A 16248-nucleotide genomic window follows, 5' to 3' on the forward strand; every position below is an offset into this window, starting at 1 on the left:
GTAAATTTTCCTCTTGATCCTCTGAACGTCAAACACTGCTGCAGAGATTATTTGCATGAGTTAACATGGATTATTTCCTTAATTGATGACACTGCAGAATCAAAATACAGAGACAGCACCATGAAAATCATCTTATACTAATTCAGCACAAAAACAGCACTGGATGGCAGTGTTGCTATGAGAACAGGGTAAGCCTAAAAGACGATATCTGTCCTCTGAATAGGAGAGTTTGTGAATGCATACATACAATATAATAAAGAATGAAAAATAAACCCCGAAACAGGCTCAAATTTACCATTTCAAAAGGCTGTAAAAAGCAGTATATGAGCAGAAAATGCTGCCTATTGGGTCATTACTGCAATTTACTATTTATAATGAACATTGACTGTAAAAAAAAAAAAAAAAAAAAAGGACGTCATCTGACTCAGCTTAAAACTGCTCCCCCTTGTTGACTGACTGCAGTTTGCCTCAAACACTCTGTCCTCCAGCCATTCAAGTTGGGCTGTGGTCAAACTTTAGAAAATAAATACAGCTTTTAGAAATGTGTATCACATGAACTTATAATTGGGCTGCGTTGTGTTCAAGTCCTCTTTTTTTCTGAAAAATTTCATTGTCATTAGTTATTAGAATCAACATCAAAAAACACTACTTAACGTCATGTTCAAAGACGGCTGACAGCTGTCATTCATGCGTAGTTTTTTAGGGTTTAGAAGGATACATCAAGACAGAGAGCCAAGAAGAGATTAGATTTTAAAAAGGGAAAAAAAAAAACTTTAATTTGTAACCCGGCTCCACAGATTCTCTACTGCGCAGACTCTGGCTGTACAACAGCGGCTCTTATTGAGTATTCTGACATCAAAACAGAAAAAGTGGAGCCATGATGTCCATTCAACAGTCTATGATCATGACGTGTGTGTGTGCTGACCTCTTGGCCTGGACACCTTTGTGAAAGAGATCTAGATCTCAATGGGTTTCTATCTGATTAAACGAAGATCAAATAAAAAAATAATCAAACTGAATCATTGATCAAAATCAACAATTACATCTGAACCAAAAAAAAAAAAAAAACTTGAATGAAAAATAGTTACCAAGATTGAGGTTGGATGAAGAGCTGTGATTGGACAGTGAGGGTGGAGGTGTGAGGGAGTGGGAGGGGCCCTGGTTGGGCAGGGGCATGCCCACAGGTCCAGGGGAAGGACTGAAGCCCAAGGTGCCATTGTAGAAGCCTCCATGACCGATGGGGGTGAGGCTTGAAGGTGTGCGTTTATACAGCTCGTTGTTTCCTGTTAGAGAGTCTCGTCTGGACCCGCTGCCACCACTGGAGTTGGCCACTAGAGGGAGACAGAGATGTAGATCCTATCAAGGCACATTGTAGAAAAGTAATAAATCATATCTATTATTGTTTTTTGTCACTATGATCTCTTTAAGCTCTACTTAAGTGAAAACAGCTGCAACAATATATAAACATTCTAACAACTACAAAACTCAGCAGGCCACCAACAATCATTCCAAAATCAGAGGGAGTGTTCGTGGTCTCTCTACCTGCAGTGCCGAAGCCACCCAGTGTGGCTCCAAGTGTGGCCCCGAGGGAGGAGGAGGCAGGCTGGCTGAAGCCAAGAGAGGCAGAACCTGGTCCGGGCTGGGCCGAGCCTTGTGAGAATAGAGAGGAGCTCTGAGAGGAGGAGCTGAGGGAGGAGGATCCGTAGAAGGAGCTGCCACCCAGAGCTCCACCAGGGCCACCCTGCTGCTGGGGCTGCTGGGACGTCATGGCACGAAACGGACCGTTGGCCCCCCCACCAAGACCACCATTGGCACCACCCGCGGAGGCTGCTGCTGCTGCAACTGGGGAGGGAGGAAACAGGAGAAGTTGTTTGAGGAGCTCCCCTTCTGGTCTAGAGAAGTCTTCTGAGGTAAGAGCTCAAAGCACAGTGAGCACAGAGACTGACACCAATATTCTTACACATATTTCTTAATGGCTCAAACCAAAATCTCCACTACATGGGATGAAGATCATAATCCTAATTCTTGAGGACTCCTTGTAGAAACCTGTGGTTACAATTGTTGATGCAGACTCATAATCTCTTTATTATCTGCTTTGCATTCATGAGACATTCTGAGCATGTGTTTTAAGACCACAAATTGAAATCTGTTGCTCTGTGACGTCCTCCTTTATCCCGACTGCTGCAGTGAACACTGGCATCAAACCTCTAACACCGTATAAATGATTGTTACCATCATACCTGCTTGTGCTGCAGAGGGAGATATGATAACAGAGGCGGGGGCCATGAGGCGGACAGGGCCACTCCTGGCTCCAGTGTTGACCACGAGGGCTCCTGTTTGATCGTAGTAGGCTGCAGGGGCCAGGACTGGGTAGCCTTAGAGAGAGAGGAAGCCATGGATTAAAATTTGCAGATATTCCCAACCTCCGCTGTAACTGTTTTAATCTGAGTTTGGCAATAAAATAACTTTTCATACTGACCAGGGACTCCTGCTGCCAACCCCTGTCCAAAGGCGAGGGCTGAGTTGACCGCCGCTGCTGCAACCAGCTGGTCATTCTGCTGACCTTGTTGACCTTGGCTGGGGGTCAGTGGTCGCTGGTTGCCTCCAGCTCGCATCACCTTCACAAAGTGAGAAAGAAAGGAAACATCTTTTTAATTATGAGTTGTAATTAAAACAGAACTCGTGTTAAATCTCTGCTTCCAAAGCGGGATACTGTGCTGTATCATCATGAACAAATTCCTCTGCAGAGATTGTATGAAATAATGTGGCGACCAACAGAGAGACAAATGGTGGCGTGTAATAAAAAGCCAGGACTGGAGCCATTCCTTATGTTAGCTTAAATTTATGAGCACAGCAAAAGTAAATAAGAGAAACAGCATTTGTATGAAACATTTCCTGCTGACTGGCTCATAATCTCCTCGGGCCATGCAGAGTGTTCTGCTTATAGATCCAAACTGAGAGTCAGTGAGACCGAAAGCACATTTCTAACTGGCTCATAAGCAGCGTTTGAGCAGAAACATCTTGAGCCAAGGGCAATCCGCATGCCAGTTTCTCTCTTTGGCCAGTAGCCCACTGACCTGCTGTTGGTTCTGCTGGCCCTGGCTTGCCGCCTGCTGATTGGCCGAGCTGTTGGCTGCAGCCGCCTGCTGCTGGAAAAGGTTGGCAGGGTAGACCCCCCACGGGGTCACACCGTAGTACTGGGGAGGCATCACTGCTGGACCTAGAGGCAAACAAACAGCACAGTAAATACAGCTGTCTGTTTCTCTCCTTAATGTGGAGATGAATTGCCACGAATGTGTCTGAATCCTGAGTCCAGCTATCTCTGAACAACTCAAAGGGTCCACATCAACACACCAAGTGTTGCTGCTGCTGCGAGTCCGGCTGCATAGGGGTCTGTCCCTGGTGGAGCAGCACTGATGATGTAAGGGTTGGGCACAAATGCTGGGGCCAGACCTGAAAACAAAGAGAGAAGGAGTGACTCTGGGCCCAAAGGTTCAACATGACACATAAACTGACAGAATACAGCTTCAACACACCATGACCACATAATTAAGATCACATAGTCATTAGTAAACAATTCCCTCCAGATTAGAGGTTAGCATGACCACAATATCCCTTAAGCGACTATCTGGCTTGTAAAGAATTACTCAAACCTGAGAAATATTAACCCAGCATTGATCAGTGGCCACATGATGTCAGCAGAGTCTGAATTTATTGCATTCTGTGGTCTTAAGCTTGGAAATGAAATGTTAGAAACTGCAGCAGCCTGTGAGTCACACTTGCTGGGTACAGCACTTTGTGGCATTTCCATCTACTGAAACCAGGACAGGTCCCCAAATTACAAACCCATACCATGCCACTTTTTAAGACCCTTGTGTTGGGGTGCCAGACATACTGATCCAACACCAGAATGTGGAGCTAGAAACACTGCAGTCTGTTGATTGGTCAAAGGAATAGTCACTTCCCGTGTGACAGCAGCTGTATTTCTCCAGGCGGCGCACAACCTTCTCTAAAACAAAGCTTTATTGCGCTTATGGATAATGTTGCGCTGTAACAAAGTCACATGACAATCAAAAAAGAAGATGAATTGCAGGATGTCTCACATCGCTACTTTTTGTTTACTGCGTGGCGTTTTTCTTCTTTGTTGGATTTATTAGTGTGGTACACTGTGTCGCGCTGCTTTGGCGTCATGCTATTTAAGTAGCTGACGCGACTATTGGCATCCAGCTTACAGGCTGTCTACCAAGAAGGGCACAGCTGGCTGTGAAAACGCAAACAGGATCAGGCTTAATCGATCTAACCTGTACCAAACTGTACCAAACTGTACCGATCCAAACTGGACCGCTTGGTTGAAACAGGTCTCTAGTGTGGCACTGGTTGGAGGGATTAGGTCTGATGATTAGTCTTTCTCACTAATTGTTCAGATTACAGAAACCTGTAGAAAATCAAGTGTGGCACTTTTCATTTGATAATTTTGACCCCACCTCTTAGAGGTCAAAACTGGAAAATAAACTGACTTTGTTTTTGTCAATTCACAAGTGAAATAAATACAAGAACTGAAGTGATGACCCTCAGTTTTCTTGCTCAGATGCACATTAAGCACACTTTCTTACCGATGTGAGGCTGCTGTGCTGCTGCCAGTGCATACTGTTGCTGTTGGGCTGCTGTTAGCTGCTGCACTGCGAGGGCGTTGTTTCTCTGAAACAGCTGCAAACGGGACAGTAGCAGGTGAGTCACCTAAAATCAGCTGAGCCCCTAAATACATGTTAGCATCTAACACCTCTGTGCCCGTCACTCTTACCTGCTGCTGGTTAGTGTAATCAAACAAACCCACAGTGGGCGCCGAGTCCATCTGCATCTGGGAGTTGTAGTCAAACTGAAGTGGCTCCATCACTGACTCCATAGGGTCCATGGTGACGCCGCCTTGATCAACACCGGAGAAGTCCTCAGGAGGTTTGGGGCCTCCGCCGCCTCCCAGGGGTGTAAGGCCCTCAGCGCCTACGCCACCAGGACCGCCAAGCAGGTCACCCTCAGGACCAGGTGCTGGCATGTTGCCTGGGGGACGACTGCAGGGATGACAAGGGAAGAAGTTTATTTCACATCGCAAAGGCTTTAAGCAGAGCAAGTTACACTCCAACGTATGAGACTGTCTCTGTCAAACCAGATCATACCCAAACTCTTTGACGTCAACATCAAGGCCATTCTGCACTGGCAGACCATTGGGGTTGATGACGTCACCAATGACGTCAGTTTCACCTTCTGTCAACTCTTTCAGTTTCTCTCCCTCAAATGCTGCCTTTGGTTTTTCCCTCTTCTCTTCCTCCACCTCTCCATCCCTCTGCCCCTGTTTGAAGAACAACAAACGTGACCGTTAGCTACTGGATGACAGGAAGTGAACAGAAAAAGAAAGAAAATGTGAAACCGTTAGATACGAGACCACCACTGATGAACAGGCTGAGATCAGACTCACATAAGGTCCTTTTCGAAGGCAAGAATCCAGTTTGTCGGCTGGCGAGGAGGAGAGGACGTACTCCACCATGCTGACTCCCAGACCTCCACTCTCAGAGCGTGGTGACATCACCGAGCCCACCCCGACTTCACCCCCGCCGTGGAAACCCTGCCCGGGCCGACGGGACACCATGATTGGCTGAGACACAGAGTGATCTGATGGGAGAGGAGTAGGAACTGTTAGGTAATAATTGTGCACAGGAGAACCAAACTGTAGAAAGATCATCATTTCAACAAATCAGGGCTCTGGTTTATTTACCTTTGTCTATTTGAGATTTTAACACAGCTACACAGTTAAAATAACTGGACAAATCCCTTATACATGTAAATGTCCTTTCATAGAGGAGTGTGAATTATTCCACAGTTAAAGCTAAAACAAAAAACAACCTTTGGACCAAGTGACATCACAGAGGCCTGTTTCTTTAAACACCTCTAAAGTAACAGGTTTTTCTGTGTTCTCTATTACTAGTCAGTCATAAAACTTTTATACTGTCATTCTGTCATTTACATCTCACTCATCAGCACCAGGGTACAACTACTGAGCTTTATAAAACATCTGTTCATCATAAAACCTGTAAGGATTTCCAATGGACCAAATTTCTTTAAAGCCAAAATTCATTTAAGCGCTTTACAGCACATCTTACTTAGTGATATTTAGAGAAGTCAAACTTCTGCTGAGGTTTTAACATTGGTTCCTCCACAATGAGATGATACATGGGTATCATAACTTATCAGACCACAAACAAATGCACAGAAAAGTCAAATGACGGCTGTTTTGTCATAAGTTTCAGGTCTAAATGATTAATTAAGTTTTACACTATCATTGAGCTCTGGAGCATCATTTTCTCTTCAGCTTTAAACTGAAGCACTGAGGTGCCAGGCAGCCTTTTTTTGTCATCATGCAGATGGAAATGTCACTCTGTTGTTACGATACACCAGCAACCTGAAAGCTGCTCCTCATCAGGGTGATTACACTTTGACATAAGCTTCCAGGTCTGACAGGAATCCAAATGTACAGTTTTAAACACCAGGCAGTGGGTGATCCAGTGGTTTTGGACTGTCTGTCCCTCCTGCCACATTCTCACAAAGGTAAAGTCTTACTGGTCTTTACCTGAGGCCCCCCAGGCACTGTCCCTCCACTGGTCCAGAAAGATCCCCTTTGGTCCATCCTTCCCAGAGTCATCCGTCTCCCAGAACTTCTTTCCAGTCAGCAGCTGCTGTAAGACACAGAGAGGAGACATGTTAGCACAAGTTTTGTCAGGATGAGGAAGAGAACGGGACGATAGTGAAGCACAATCAAACATTATTAGAGTGCAGTTTCACAACCTTCAAGCAGAACTGTCCTCAAATCTGTGACAACCTTCAGAAGTCTTCTGCATTTATTCTTCCTTTTGTCTTTTTACTGCCAGGCTGTCAGTGCTGCATTGCAGATTCCACACACATAAAGTACTTTGACCCCTGACTGCCCCCTCTTCCCCAAACAAACAAACAAGGAAAGGCTACTTAACACACAGCCAGAAGCAAAGCTGCTGTCTAAGAGCAACATTTATTACAAACCATTACGATTTTAAAATGTCAACTGTTTTAAAAACATTCCTACAAATCTACAAACTCTGACATCTTGTTAGTGGCTCATCTCTATTTCTCTGCTCACTTTTTAAATCAACGCCCAAAAGAAGAATGCCACAATACCAGTTTTTGATTCAATCCTGACTCTAATTACTGCTCTTTTGCATTAATCATCACAAATGCGTTACTGGTTTTTGTGTTTATCTGATGTAAAAAAAAAAAAAAAAAGCATGCCTGTTTTTCTCTTGTCTGTGTACCCGGGTTTGTCAGTTTCACGCTGAAATAAAACGTCCAAAGCCTCCAATCAAAAAATTCTTTAACCACTTCACCTTTGAATTTACAGACGACACTTTTAAATGGTATAATATTGATCCCAGCGTGTGATATCACACTGCATGACTGTGTTCAGAAATGTGAGAGGCAAAGTGCGTAAACACACAGCAGGAGCTCCACACACACATACACACTCAGACACTGACACACACACACACTGAACTGTTCTGCCCTGCCGCCTCAGCTGTTTCATATGGTCACTGTCTTCTCTTTTCTGCCTCTGTTACCACCTCTGAGGGAGGATCAGAGGCCCCTCTATTCTGGCTCTGTGCATTATGTGCTGCAGGAAGTGATGTCATGTTACACCCTGAAACAGTGTTATACTGTATGACAGCTTGAAGGCCATCATACAGGGGTTTACCCTCCTAATGTCAGGGCAGAGACTGAGCAAGGTACCCCACATAACAGACATACTTTTTCACTATTTACCATCATCAAATGTGAGCTTATTTAGAATAACTACACTGACCCGAATCTAAGACGACCTCGATTATAAGATGACCCACCCTCTTTCCAAGACAAATCTTCAGAAAAAGACTGATAACTAAAATGTGTTTTGTTTAAAGGAACTATTTTCTATTCTGAGAAAATCATGAAATAATATTTAGAGACTGCTTTCATTTTTGGCTTTAAAGGGGACATATCATGCTGATCCCTGACTTAATACTTACATATAAAATAATAAATTTGAAAACAAGACCTTTCACCCCCTGAATTTTCAAAAAATGAGATATTGTATTTTTTCTGATATCCTAGAACGAGATTTGATGCCTCTGAAAATAGGTCAATGCCAGTTGGCCGCAAGATTTCGACCGTCGTGACGACACGAGGATCCTCTCTTTTTATTGGAGTAATCTGATAAAGCAGCTCCTCCTCTCTGATGTCAGTTAGTCACACAACTGCCACCGAGGGATACACCCACCAAGAGCTGAGTATAAACATATAAACCATACATGTTACAGTACCAGTTTGACTCACCACACTGAAGCGTCCTGAGATGATCTGTGTCGAGGTGGATTTTCTTCCTCCTGAGCTGCAGAACTGTCCTGGTCTGACTCGGGGTCCAATACAAAAGGACGTATCCTACACTCTGCCATTTTATTAGTGCTATCAATGCCTTACGGTGAAGTTTTGGCAAACAGCAAACTTGCTCGGTCTGCTCCATTCAATATGGCGATTTTGTAAATAGTGCCATGCTGCAAAAACCGCGCCCTGGCTCTACCCCCTCCGCCCCTCTGATAGAACTGACCAATCAGAGCACAAAGGGCTGTGACGTTGCGAGGTTACTGGCGGTCATTCTCGAAACAGAGCGTTTCAACGAGGTCTTCAGAATGGCCTAAACTGAGGATATTGAGAACGCTATTGTGGGGCAATGAAGGAACCAAATGACTTGTACTGAGGGCAGAAATGCTTTACAGGCATCCCAGTCTGGTATAGTGAAAAGGAGAAACAAGCATGATATGTCCCCTTTAAACACAATCCCTGAGATCTGTGTTTCAAATGCAATTCCAAAGACATTTCTAGCAATGAGCACGCCTTCGTTACGTTTCACAGAAACAAACTCACACACTCTCCTGTCAGTCTCTTGGAAACAGCCACTTTGAGGACCATGGTAAACTTTTCTTTGACAGTTTGCATTATACAGACAGTCTTTTTGGATGCCAGGTCCTCAGACATCACCCACTGTAACTCCATATTTTTGTCTGCCTGCAACTTATTTAACATCTCTGCTGCACTGTCCATCGTTATCTCAAAATTAGCATCATAACTCAGCCCCAGTTGGTGCTCTACTTTGCTCAGGACAATCACTGCACCTCTGTATTTCTCGTCTCCTGTCCATAGCTCCTGTCACTGCGTCTCTGCTGTGATTGACAGATCATCGCAGCCACCGTACACATTATTACACATTATTTTCAACTCAAAACAACCTTGTCTTATATTCAGGTCAATACGGTAATTATTTTGGTTTGGTAGTCTTTGTGCTGCCACGTCTCTTCCTTGCTTTACGTGGATTTATCTCAGCAAGCTGGCAAGAGAGAGCTAACTCTTGAATGAGTGATGTTTATAATGTTTCCTGGTGCAAAGACGTCGTTTTCACTGATTCTTCCTCCTTCCTAACTTCAAGTTACAGGAAGTTTGTGTTTTTTATGAATAAGATGTATGCTCTCAGGGAACAGTATGCTCAAAGTAATCAGCATTTGCTCATGTTAATATCTTACACCATGTTACGGTTTATCAGTCACACTTTGACATAACATCAGTGATCGGTAAGTAAAAGATACGTTGACTGCACACTTTGCTTATGGAGAGTTGGAAATAAATATGTTATTTGATACGTCCCTATGTGCAAACTTTTTTGTTCAAATGTATACATTAACAGGGCTCAAAGTGAAAAATAATCCTGAATCCCCTGGCTTCAAGAATCTGTTGTCCATGGTCCTGACATCAGCGTTATGAACCCTGTGAAACCGCGCGAAACTCTAATGTGGACACAACTGTACCTGGATCGACTTCTAACACCCGCCCGGCACTCCCAATGGCTAATGATGACAGTTTGGTTTAGAGCAAAATCTGCCCTCCCCCTCAAATCTTAAAGAGGGAATACTGAATGAAACAGGAGCTCAATACTCACATCTGCTTACTCTGTGGGAAAGAAATAACCCTTAATACATACATTTACACTCTCTGAATTCTATTTTTCAGCCAGTTCTTCCAGCACAGTTCTGGATTTGTATTTAGCTTTATTTATTTCATGCCAGTTTTCTCTCCTTGAACTGTGATGACCTGCTGATAGCATCCTTGTTCATGTCTGACTGGTCAGAAGCTGTGAGCTCTGCGCCCTCGATATGAACACAGAAACTTTTAGTGGACTCGTCATGCTGATGTCCAGCTCTGCTTGACCACTAACCACGATCTCAACTGTTAAAAGTCAGTGAAGCAGCCTCAGCTCATGGGGGTAACACAGCACAACCTGAATGGACTAACCCTTTTGAAATGTGAATCTCTACAAATGTGTTATATTCCAGAGCATGAGCACAATATGTGGGCCTGTCACGATAACAAATTTCGCTAGACGATAATTTTCCAAAATATTATTGCCGATAAACTATATTATTGTCAATATTATTTTGATTTTTTTCCCATTTTTTCATTGATGTAATGATGATAAATGGGATAATAAAGTGAGTACACCATATCAAAAGCAAGAAACTTTAATTTCTTAAGAGTATTTAACTGTAATCAAAAGGTCAGGATCTTTTAAATAAAATAAATTAAACAAAAAATATAATAAATTTAACAAACAAGAAAGAGGAAAAAAATACAATGAAAATGAAACGGACTCTCTTTTAGAAAAAAATACATGTCAATGAAAATAATTAATACTAATCAAAAACAATAAAACATAGACCCTGTCTCTAAAGAAAAAACGAAACTCCAAAAAAAACAACAACAATAAAAACTTTAGCCTAAATTAAAGGGAGTTTATACAGTTCCTGAATTGTTTGTAACATGTACTTTTTCCCAGTCAATCCGTACTGTCCGTCAAACATTTTTAACATTTCTGGCTTTCAACCGTATTGAAGGGCTGCATTTCTTTGGCAATGTAGCTGTCTTTGAGCGCCCACCATTTGGCGCTTTTATCTCTATTTACTTTGCAGACCAAAAGCCTCAGTAAGAGCGGATTGTCAAAGAACAAGGCTCCGCTGCACCTCCCCTTCTTCTTCTTCGTCGCCACTATTTTCAGGCAGGCGGCTTAAGAACCGTATCTTTTGTGCCATCACTCATATTAGCGTGTGTTTCCTCCTTACCCCTCAGGACGCTCGCTTCAGCTCTCTCCGTGTGTACGCGCGAGCAGCCCCGTCTTCACCCCAAAGATTGCATTTTTGACAGATGCTCACTCTGCTATAAATCCGCTAAATCCGCTATAGAACCTATGCACCTCGATGTTAGGAAAGATAGACGTAGTGAGCCATCTTCTCATTCAGCCTCTTTGGTCAAAAGTGAGGAGGAAAACAAACATGCAGGCACGTGTCAGCTTATCGAGGCTGGCAAACTTACCGAGGACATTTTTATTTATCGTTCGGTTAATTGATTTATTGATTATCGTGACAGGCCTAACAATATGTAACCACCAACATGATGTATGTAAACAAAACCAAACATCAGCCCTCTGTTCAACAAGGTGAAACCAGGCACAGGTCAAACATTGACAAAGAGACTGAACAGCGTTTAATAAATGCCAGAAGTCAGTGCAAAGCATCTCTTCTCAGTCTCTAAATTTTTTGGAGCTTTTCATTGAACAGAGACAACACAAGTCCACAATGCCTCCAGCTTAGAGGCCTTCCAATGAGTAACTGATCCAGCTATTTTCCCGGGATTTCCTGTTATTCAAGTTTGACTGAGCAATCCATCTTGTGTCTGTTCAGCTAGGTGCCCGAGACACGAAAACACAAAGCAGCAGTTCTCATATCAAGTTGTGACTGGTAAAATAGAAACTTTAACAATCTGAAGAATGTAATCCATAGTTTAAATTCCATAAAACGCAGCCCACATGGCCTGTTATTAGCTTCTGTATTAAAGCTACACAGTCAAACAACACACAGCCCCAACCATCAGTACCCTCGCCTCACCTCTCCCATTGCACGTCCTTCCAGAGCCAGGGCCTGAAAGTCATGGTTCAGCTCGTCCATGGACCGCACCTGCAGACACACAGAGACCAGGGGAATGACAATGACGACAAGTTGTGCGTCTCAAGCTAAACCTAAACATTTCTCAAGACTCACATGTTCAAATAGGAGTCGACTGAGATGTGAAGTTTCTATACATTCTTTGCCATGTTAGTGCCACAGATGCTCATGTTTCTCATGTTTTTAAACCTTGAGAGATGCTTGTTTCCATTAACCATGCCTGTTTTCTCATCTTGACTAAAATAGGTTTTTACAGACAGATCTTTTTATTTTAAAAATGGTAAAGGCAGGACTTTATGGTTACATAAGAATAAATGTTAAGAATAGTCTTCAGTGTAGAAATGCTGCTGTGAACTTTGTACCAGCACACAATGGTGCGTGACATAATACAAGAACAGCACCAGCACTGCAATGATATGCCATTACTTGTGCAACACTTAAGCACACAGTGAAAACACACACACACACACCTGGCTGTCATGGATGTTGTCTCCAGTGGGCCAGCGGTGTTTGCCGGGTTGTTCTCCATGCTGCCGCTGGAAGAAATAGTCCACCATGGCATCATCCTGGGAACGTCCAGCACCTGCCACACCCTGAGACACAAACACACAAACACACACAAGATGTGATTACTACCTTAAAATTACTGGCAACACTGTCAAGCATTGCGTGTCTGAGCAACAACAGGACGTAATGCAGGTCATGTAAGGGTAACTTTTTACAGCTTTGGTCTTTAACCTGCAATCAGCTGATGAACAGCCTGTTGAGTTAAGGTGCTGTTTTCAATAAAGTACCCAATATTTAATTTTCATCTCTTGCCTCTGTTTCTTCTTTTTACATTTTGTAGCTCTATATAAAACCTGCTCATAATACAGCAGTGCATATTGTGATGTTTTGTTATTTTTCACCCTGGTCTTAAGATTTTATTCAGGAGTGTGTGAAGTCTGGAGGTACATACCCATGATCTGGTCTTTGTCAAAAAGTTTACATAAGTAAAAACTCATCATTTCCAGCATTCAAAAAACGGAGAAAAATAAAAGTACTTTCAGTGAGAGACCGTTGAGCAAAGCATCCTTTTTCTCCCTTAAAGGTTTAAGGTAATATGCATTTTAAAAATTCATGGTCATCATTAAAAACAGCAGAAGTCTGAGACCCTCTGGGAGACAGTCTTTCCTTAAAAATCTCAAACTCATGCAAAAGACAACAGAACTTTGTTTCACAAAGACAAAGCTTGCATTTGCTTCCCCTCTTACTCATTTTCAGGGTAAACACAAAATTCACCACAACAAACTGTCATCAAAGGGTCAGTCGTCATATACTGGAAACAGCCTGGCCCTGTCATCGGTTTTCCACAGAGAAGGTGGAGCAGAGAGTTACAAAGATGACCAATCACACTGGACTAAACAGTCACTTATCCTTTGTTCCAGCCCTGCTCCATCCCAACCCAAGATCAGTCATGAGAAATGCCAACCATGCTACCAGGAAGGGAGGTTTTAAAAACACTGCAGACATGATCAGATCTCAGCAGTGCACTGAAGGAAAGACTTGATATTTCTCTCAATCTCTAGAGTTCATAATCAAGAGCTAGACGCTGTATTTAAGTTTGGAAGAAATCATTTTCACATAGCTTGCAAAAAGAAAAAAGAAAGTCTAATAATAATCATAGTTATGATTATTATAAATTAAGAAAACTAACAGCTGTCCATTGCTTCAAGCCAACAAAGCACAACACATTAATAAAGCAAGCAGAATGAGACTGGATTGTTCTCTTTACATTAGAAAAGACTGGACAGTTGATCCCACTCAGTGGCCTAAAGTGTCACTCCCACATTTCATTTGTTATCTGGTTGAATCACCTCCTGAGAGACAATATCACATTTGCAATAAAAATTAAATACAAAATGAAAATCACTCTTAACCACTCTTAATACTAAAAATCCAACATGTCTCCATGAATTCTCTGCACATGATCACCAGCGAGGGGTTTAAAACACAGTGGTCTGATAAAAGTGTGAGAATTTCACCTGCAATCTCACCATGAAAACAACATCTATGGTACACCTGAAACACTCTTTCTCTCTTTCAATAAGGTGAATAACATTAGAGTTACTTCAGTGCTGACTACAGACACACAGGTTTCAGTTTTGGATCCCTCAGGCAACCGTACTCGTCCTCCTGCCAGATGGCTTGCAGCCACAGTGTTCTTCTACTCAGCTCTGTGCTTGAGTTAGCTAAATGAAAGTTTAGATTGGAATTTCAAGTTTTTTGTAGCATGGGGGGGGCACACAACAGCTCTCAGGAAATGTGGCTAGCCATATGTTTCCCCCCCTCAGTGTGAATGTGCTGATGGTGAACCCAACGCATGAAAAAAGTTAGAACAATTCAAAGGGTCCTCCACAGACAAACATGCAACAATAACCCCGTTTCCACCAAGCAGTCCGGTTTAGATCAGTACGGTTTGGTACAGGTCGGCTCGGTTAAGCTTGGTCCTGTTTGCGTTTCCACAGCCAACCGTGCCCCCTTGTGGTAGGCGGCGTGTAAGCTGGATGGCGACAGCCTCATCAGTAACATAATACTGTGACGCCATAGTAACATGACACAGTGTACCCCACTAATAAATCCAACGAAGAAGAAAACGTGACACAGTAAACAAAGAGTAACAATGGAAGACATCCAGCAATTTGCCTTCTTTGTGATTGGCATGTGGCTCTTTGATACAAAGTGCAATCAAGCTTTGCTTCAGCGAAGGCTCTGTGCCGCTGTAGTGCGCTAAGTGACGACTCTTTCCACCTATCAACGGTCTGCAGTGTTGTAGCTCCACCTTTCAAGATTGGATTGGTTTGGTCTGGCGCCCCATGGAAGGGTGCCATAGTGTGGGACGGCTCATCTCGGTTATTTGGGGTTAGACTGTGGAAACACTGTAAAATGCGTACCGTGCCGAGACGAACTGAACTGAACCGCTTGGTGGAAACAGGGCTTTTGTGCGATGGAGAAACAGTAGAAAAAATGACTTTTTCATGGAGTCCAAAACCCCTGATAGCAGCTCAGGCTGTATACAACAAATTTCTTGTGGTCTTAATTTAACCTTTTACTCTATGAATCAACTAAAAGTGATCACACTGAGTGACCAGACGAACAGTGACAACTTCATGAACATCTTGCTACTGAACAAGGGTTTTAACTCATCAACATTAGATCTTAATATAAAGACACTGGTTTGAGGCTGCAGAAGGAAATTTACAGAGAGACAATTTAGCTCCTCTGCAGAAACAAGAGATCCCCACCCGTTCTCAATGCTGAAATTTCATACAAAACAAAAGGGTAGAATGATGCACCAGTTTGTCTGGTGTTCTTTTAGTTTAGTGGTCAAAATATTGCTGTCAAAATGAGGATTATGTCAGGAGGCTCTGACTTTTATCAATCTTTGTCAAAATTTCAAGATCCATGATCTGTGATAATACAATAATCATAAATTGGTTAAAAGGGAACTTAAAACAACAGAGTTGCAGAGGGTTACATGTTTAGCTGTTATTGGTTAGATAAAAGGGCAACGTAAATGTTCACTACTTAGTTAAAGGGGACATATCATGCTTGTTTCTCCTTTTCACTATGCCAGACTAGGATGCCTGTAAAGCGTTTCTGCCCTCAGTACAAGTCATTTGGTTCCTTCATTGCCCCACAATAGCGTTCTCAATATCCTCATTTTAGGCCATTCTGAAGATCTTGTTGAAACGCTCCGTTTCGAGAATGACCTCCAGTAATCTCGCAACGTCACAGCCCTTTGTGCTTTGATTGGTCAGTTCTATCAGAGGGGCGGAGGAGGTAGTCTGTTTTATCCATCATGCTGAAAGTGTAGTCTAAAGATCGCCTGTACCGTCAGTTCGTCACTATGTTAGCACTCAGTCAAGTTAGCCAGAGCTGGCAGGGAGCTTTATTTATACTCGGCTCTTGGTGGGTGTATCCCTCTGTGGTGGTTGTGTGCCTAACTGACTTCACAGAGGAGGAGCTGCTTTATCAGATTACTCCAATAAAAAGAAAGGATCCTCGTGTCGTCATGACAGTCGAAATCTCGCGGTCAAATGTCAATGACCTATTTTCAGAGGCATCAAATCTCGTTCTAGGATATCAGAAAAAATACAATATCTCATTT

The 16248-nt window shown here is 42.9% G+C and overlaps 1 protein-coding gene across 2 annotated transcripts in view; it reads right to left on the reverse strand.

Annotated features, from left to right (window-relative positions):
• Window positions 1–16248, reverse strand: part of pum1 (pumilio RNA-binding family member 1) — a 32066-nt gene that overhangs the window by 9518 nt on the left and 6300 nt on the right. Inside the window, exons 3-15 of one of the 2 annotated variants that reach the window (XM_074686815.1) lie at window positions 12569–12691; window positions 12042–12110; window positions 6620–6722; window positions 5471–5664; window positions 5172–5344; window positions 4802–5066; window positions 4614–4707; window positions 3355–3453; window positions 3078–3220; window positions 2480–2618; window positions 2241–2375; window positions 1543–1842; window positions 1089–1331 (exon numbers count right to left, since the gene is read on the reverse strand). In XM_074686815.1, the coding sequence (XP_074542916.1) occupies window positions 1089–1331; window positions 1543–1842; window positions 2241–2375; window positions 2480–2618; window positions 3078–3220; window positions 3355–3453; window positions 4614–4707; window positions 4802–5066; window positions 5172–5344; window positions 5471–5664; window positions 6620–6722; window positions 12042–12110; window positions 12569–12691 (2080 nt within the window). Of the gene's footprint in view, window positions 1–1088; window positions 1332–1542; window positions 1843–2240; window positions 2376–2479; window positions 2619–3077; window positions 3221–3354; window positions 3454–4613; window positions 4708–4801; window positions 5067–5171; window positions 5345–5470; window positions 5665–6619; window positions 6726–12041; window positions 12111–12568; window positions 12692–16248 lie in introns of both variants that reach the window. The other variant, XM_074686814.1, reaches the window with a different exon arrangement.

This window comes from Halichoeres trimaculatus, unplaced genomic scaffold, assembly GCF_033239565.1.
Source record: "Halichoeres trimaculatus isolate MK-OKI-2021-1 unplaced genomic scaffold, fHalTri1.1 fHalTri1_scaffold_14, whole genome shotgun sequence".
Taxonomy (NCBI): domain Eukaryota; kingdom Metazoa; phylum Chordata; class Actinopteri; order Labriformes; family Labridae; genus Halichoeres; species Halichoeres trimaculatus.